The sequence below is a fragment of the Poeciliopsis prolifica genome, unplaced genomic scaffold (assembly GCF_027474105.1).
Source record: "Poeciliopsis prolifica strain line A6 unplaced genomic scaffold, Auburn_PproV2 SCAFFOLD011, whole genome shotgun sequence".
Lineage (NCBI taxonomy): Eukaryota > Metazoa > Chordata > Actinopteri > Cyprinodontiformes > Poeciliidae > Poeciliopsis > Poeciliopsis prolifica.
The window spans coordinates 12,367,405-12,373,918 of record NW_026562386.1 but is presented as its reverse complement, the minus strand read 5'-3'; the positions used below and the strand labels follow the sequence as shown (position 1 = coordinate 12,373,918).

Sequence of the window (6,514 nt, the reverse complement as noted above, 5' to 3'; positions counted from 1 at the left end):
AGGGCAGAGCCCCTCCACATTTGGTAAATGTGGATACAGATCAGCCAAAAACCTTCAAATAAATTCATTATTAATTGCAACAGCAATACTTGACTATAGATATTTATTCAATATTTATTTAGTGGATCTGAAAAAAGAATTATCTTGACATAAATATTAAGTCCTCAACCTACACTGTGGAAAATACTACAAGTTTGCTGGACTGTGCCTTGTAGGCTTGTCTGGACTATGATTGGCTGGTCTGCCTGTCAATCATGGTGGATGCCAACCTATCACAGCCATAATGTGTTGGAACTTTCTAGAGTGTGCAGAAGGGTTTTTTTTTTTTTTTTTTTTTTTTGTAGTAGCTTGCAGTAGTTCAACAGCTTAGCAACTCTATTATCAATAAAGAAGTTATAAGTGTGATGTTTGCTGATCATTTAGTTTTGTTGCATCAAGAATTGTAAGATGAGCGATAATAAAAGGACACTACATTTTTGCATGTAGATGCCCGCAGTTTATTCTGAAACAAATTGCTATGCCCTTTAGTCCATACACTAACAGGCCACTTTTTAGGTACACCTTGCTTGTTATTGATTCAATTAAGAATCAGGCACATTCCTCAGAGATTTAGGGCTACATTGATGCCATCATGCATTTGCTGCAGATTTGTCAGCTTGACCTCCACGATATGAATCCTCTGATCCAACATGTCTCAAAGGGATGGTTATTAGAGTGGAGTTGACTTACTGACATGTTCAAGATACTAGTTTGAGATTATCTGAGCTTTGTGAAAGGTTCTGAATTATCCTGCCAGAAATAGACAACACAAGACATGAACATTACAGCCACAAAGGAGTGGGAATGTTGAGAAACATCAGTCAGATCAGGCAAATCTGATCTCATATAAAATTTTGGTGAACCTGTGGGCATTGTAGCTTAAGATTCCTGTTATTCCTGTTTGGATAAAATGCCATGTTTGATGTTGGTGTAGCTTATGTAGGAGAATGTTCCATAAGAAGTGTACTTAGAAATGATATTATTTTCACTTCGGTTAGAAAGAGTGGATATTTGAGCTGTTGTTGCCTTTCTGTCATCTCAAACCCCTGTGGCCATTCCCCTCTGACCTCTGGTGTGAGCAGTGCATTTTCATCCACAAAGCTGCTGCTAACTGTATATCAGCAGTTTCTGAAATATTCACAGTAACCGACTATTGTTACTAGCACTAACAATAATGTTAGTATTAGTTACAATACTAACATTATTGCATTGAAGGTTTGTTTGATTGAGGAACCAGTCTGACAACATTAAAAGTTTTCATCTTAAAATGGTCTTTAACAATACATCTGTCAATTAGCATTTTTCATTGTTTATTTAGTAACACTGAGGATCTAGATAGTATCAGAAGTGATTCTCAATGACCTGATTCAAAGTGTACCCAGCTTGTGCAACAGTGCATTCAGCAGGAAAAACATCACTATTGTTATGCTAATTCTAAATTGACCTCTGCTTGTCAAGGCAGACTTTGATAGAACTGGAGGAGTTTGGGGTCTCAATAGTTTCATCAGACAATGATCCAATTTCACCCCCTCTGTTGCTTCTCCCTGGTTTAGACAGCTGCAGCCAATCAGAAGCCTCTATTCATTGTGTACAAACAAAACATTGCGAGCGCTGCAGCCTTTAAATTGTCCTGCATGACCCCGTGGATATGTGTAGACCAGAGGGACTCATCAGCAGCATCTCCTGTCAGACACGTTTTTCCATCTAAACATCTTCAAAATTACTTGCACAATGAATATCAGATGCAGAGAGTCTGTTTGCAGGAACCTCTTTGGTCCAGTGGACCACGACCAGCTGCAGCAAGACTTACAGCTGAAACTGAAGGAGATGATGTCGCAGGACAGCCAGCGTTGGAACTACAACTTCCAATCTGAGAAGCCACAGCTTGGCAGATTTCAGTGGGAGGAAATACCTGCAGGTCATGCTGCCTCTTTCTATCAGGAATCCCCACAGCCAGTGGTTGAAGTTAATTCTCCAAGAACTGAGGACGATGGCACTGAAAGCAACATTGATGAACACCTTGGCACAAACCAAGAGAACTATTTAAGTGTGTCCAACACACTGAAGCGTCCTGGTGAAACAATGCCTACAAGAAGGAAGCGGTCACTCTCCAAACCTGTAGCAAAGTCCAATGATGCAAGAATTACAGGTACAATATTCATAATGGAATATTTTCTATTATATCTTCATAACAGCAGCTATAAATCAATAAAATGTTATTTCTTCTGTTTGGCAGATTACTTTGCAACAAGAAGACGGTCAGTAAAAGCTAAGATCATGGTCAGTCTTTTTCACACCAATTTCAACAAGGAAACTCAGTGCCAGACAATAAGATGAACATACTTTGGAAACGTTTGCATGACTATTTTTGACCACCAGAAGTAAGAATTAAGAGGGAAACCATTATTTTATTTTATTTTTTTAGTCATGTTTATCTGTATTTATTTTATTTATGAGTATGTTAATTTAAAAAAAAGTTGTATCTGTTTTAATTTTGTCAGTATTGTCATTGAATTTCTTGGATCAGCTCAGCTGTTATTGTGAAATTGATAAATTAAAGTCTTGTAAATTTGTACAGTCACTGCAGAGCTAATAAACAGTGTAATTGAAGAAAGCACAGATGCTTCAGATTTTGTGATTGCATTTCCATCTAATTAGGTGTTCTGAAACATTCCCTGTAGTCTTCAGACAAAACAATGTTCCACTTCACTAATTTGCAAATAATTTATCCATCAACTTATAAATAAATTTAACGGTTGATGTAGAGTGTATCTTAAAAGTTTTATTACTAATTACCAAGTTTTAATCATGACCTCTTGTACACCTATTTTTACAAAAAGATATATATAAATCACACAAAGATTATGCTGTTCATTTTTATTTTTGAAATTCAAAATAGTATTGAGTTTTTACACAAAATTAGATTACAAAGTGCAATATATGACAATGAATTTTGCAAATGCTAAACTTGCTTTAGAGCAATCAATATGAATCAGTTAAAATAAACTAAAGCATTACTAAAATAAGATTGGTATTGCATCTTGAAATGATAAACAGTTAATTTTTTTTCAATTCCCTTAAGCCCCTAAAACCTATGTGAGTTATTTTTTAATATTAACTTGATAATTAAAGTCCAGCAACCTGAATCTATAGAATAATGTTTAGCTTGCTGAAATACATACATCATAGTTTCCCCCCTTGTTCAGTTTCTCAGTTTAATAATTTTTCAGACTGTCTGCAGGCTTATAAGGCAGTATTTCTGTGTTAGCCACAGATGAATGGGTTCATAAGTGTCTCTCTGAAGTGATGGAAAATGGAAAGAAAGCTGAATGTTTAGAAACCAAAGGAAGAAATTTACTATACAGTAATTGCATTTTCTGGGTCTTATTATGCACAATTTCATAATCACAGTTATAAGGAATGTGCTGCCAGGCTTTAAATTATATCCATTAACATTAACTGTGAGTTCCAAATTACTCCATTAGAGAGGCTACATCCCTCATAAGTGTATTTGCTCCTGTTATGTTTAGGTTTTAGTAGTGAAAAAAGTCTGAAGAGGCCATCTGGCCGGAGAGCAGCACAATGGCCACAAAGGAGAGTGTGCCATCTAATTCACCTGCAAATTAGTTCTCACGTCCTTCCACCCCCTCTCGGGACCTTCTTTTTCTCTTTTCTTTTTAGTTTTTGTCTCTTTTCAAGCTCAAAGAAATGACATGTGCCCAAAGCAGACCCAGCACAGCCTGATATTTTCTGCTTTTGTGAGAAGACTGTGGTCAAATTACCATAGAAGCTCAGAATAAGAAACACATTTTAATCCACACAATGAAAGGTCCAATGTGTTTTTATGAATAAGGAGAGAAGAAACTTTCTTTTTGCCATTTCAAAAACCTGTAAAAATTCCTTTGCATTTTACCACACAGTACCATAATTAATTGCTTAAAGATGCATGCAACAAGCCTCATGCAGCATCAGTGAAATAAATTAGATGTAAGAACAATGGCAATTATTTCAATTAACAAAAATTAAATGTATCATCTTCATATATCCCCAAAACCTGGTCATTTTGCCCCATTACCATTTTATGGTTTAGTGGCTTTGGATACTTTAAGTAGAGTTTTGTACCAGCAATGCATCAATTGGCACCTATAGTTATGTTATCCCCTTTGACAAACAGCAGTTAAATGCAATGTCATGTACATATCACGAATAGGACATATGGCTGTGCAGCTCAGGTAAATACTGTCTACCAGAAGGAAGTCATTCATAGTTATTTTGGTGTCATATTCACTTATGTGTCATAGGAGTCAACTGAATCAAAGAGAGGATAAGAACTATATTCAGTGGAAAAAGAGAAACTATATAATCTTCAGAAAATGTTCTACAACTAAATCATAAGTGTCCATTTCTTGTATTATGTTTTTCTAAAATCTCTTAGGAGAAATAAAGCTGTGCCCAATAGTACAAAATAGGTTTATGTATACAACGTGGGAGTAAGTAAGTTAAAATAAAAATTTTAATACATGTGTATGAAATGGGGGGAGCACCCGACAAAGGGGCAAACTAATTTGTAACCTGATCAGATACTAATATTATTAATACAATGTTATTATTTATCTATTTATTAGAAACATGTAAATTTTTGGTCTTGTTCATTTGTTTATCTGTGCCTGTCATTTATAATTAAACCCTCAGTCACAGCAGAAACAACTTCTTCACAATGAGCCAGGCTCCAGTAGAGGTTTATTCCTCCTGAAAAGGAGTCTTTTTTCACACCATCATCACATGTATGCTTACTATGAAGGATTGTGACAAAGTTAACAACCCAATGAAATCAATCAGCTACTGTTGCCACATGCTTGTTCAGGAAAAGGAAAGCGAAGCCAATAACTTGACATAAGAGAGTGTATTTCCGGACACAAAATATTTTCTTTTACCAATTGTCATGTCAGATTCAACTTCAATACACCATATTAAAAATACGATTGAACCAATGACTACTTACTGCATTGAACATATTTCTATATTGCGTGTTAAAATGTGTTGAGATGAAATCTGTTATGAATTGCTGATATGTAAATAAACCAAATTTTGTCTTGGTGTTCTGTTTAAGTACAGAATGTCAGACTCACCACAATGCATACAGGCAAATAAAAAATGGCTGAATAAATTGCATCTTAGACTGAGGTTAAATTAAATTAAAGGACTGCACAGCAGGGCCGTCACAAATACAAACAAAACAACTAGGCACTGTCAAATAACGCCAATTCAAAAATAAATAAACAGGGCTGAAAGGGAAGCAGCTGCCGTTGTCATTGACTTTAGCTTTGAATTGTTTTGTCGTAAATGAAAACAAAGTAGATTTTCTGTCCATTGTAAAACAAGGTAGGTTTCAGTGTAAGTATTTTTAGTATGTTATTTGTCTGGTAATCTCCATCCAAACTGGTCCTGTACATTTGTTTGTATATTTATTGCCTAAACAGAACCAATTAAAGGGGTAAAACAGAATGTTTAGCCACACTGGACTCAATGTAATAAAATTCTCCTCTCACCAGTTCCTAGTCAGTACAAAGGCCAAAATCCCATAGCACACTTCAGGAGGGTGCTGCCTATTGTTGTGGTCACCAGAGGCAGATGGTCACTTAGGCTCTTTCACCACATGGTCAGCTGTGTGAAGGAATGCCTCGGCACCCCATGGACGGCCAGCGGGAGAAAGGTCACCATCTGCTGCCTAAAGGTTACTTATGTAAAAAAACAGACTATTAACCGTTTGTACAATAATCCACCCCCTTGTTGAAGCTTTGAAAGAAATATTGCTGAAAATGCAAGCTTGCATAGTTACTGAATAGTAACTTGATTTATTCTTCAAATTGTCTTTCTTCTGAATAAGAGAAAATGAAAAGTACCAAAACAGATAAAAAGCCAAAGAAGCATTATGTGATTATTTTCAATACACCATAATACACTTTTCAAAATCTTTAATCATTTATTGTTGTAGAGTATTCCTGACAGTTACAATACAAGGGAAATGATATTGAATCAATGTCAAGTGTCTAATTACCGTTAGACATATAAATCACTTCTCTAGTATAAAGGCTAAATAAAGGTTTTAAATAGAATCAGAAAAAATGGATTGTGGCGTCTAAAAAGCCTCAACATGCCTATATACATATATTGGCATGTATATGCCTATATATATATGCATATAACTGCATGTTGTGGCATTTTAGATGCCACAATTATATATATATATATATATATATATATATATATATATATATATATATATATATATATATATATATATATATATATATATAATATATATATAAAATTATATATATAAAATTCCCTTCTCACCCACCGCGGGTGGTTCTTATCCTCTGAGCTCGGGTCCTCTACCGGAGCCTGGGAGCCTGAGGGTCCTGCGCAGTATCTTGGCTGTGCCAAGGACTGCACATTTCTGGACTGAGATGTC

General features: G+C 35.4%; 1 protein-coding gene across 1 annotated transcript; it reads left to right on the top strand.

Annotated features, from left to right (window-relative positions):
• The first annotated feature begins 1,770 nt into the window (after nucleotides 1-1,770).
• On the top strand, nucleotides 1,771-2,376 carry LOC129364355 (cyclin-dependent kinase inhibitor 1-like). The gene is made up of 2 exons (XM_055036933.1): nucleotides 1,771-2,188; nucleotides 2,276-2,376. Exons 1-2 carry the CDS (start codon nucleotides 1,771-1,773, stop codon nucleotides 2,374-2,376), a joined length of 519 nt encoding a protein of 172 aa, XP_054892908.1.
• The last annotated feature ends 4,138 nt before the right edge of the window (nucleotides 2,377-6,514 follow it).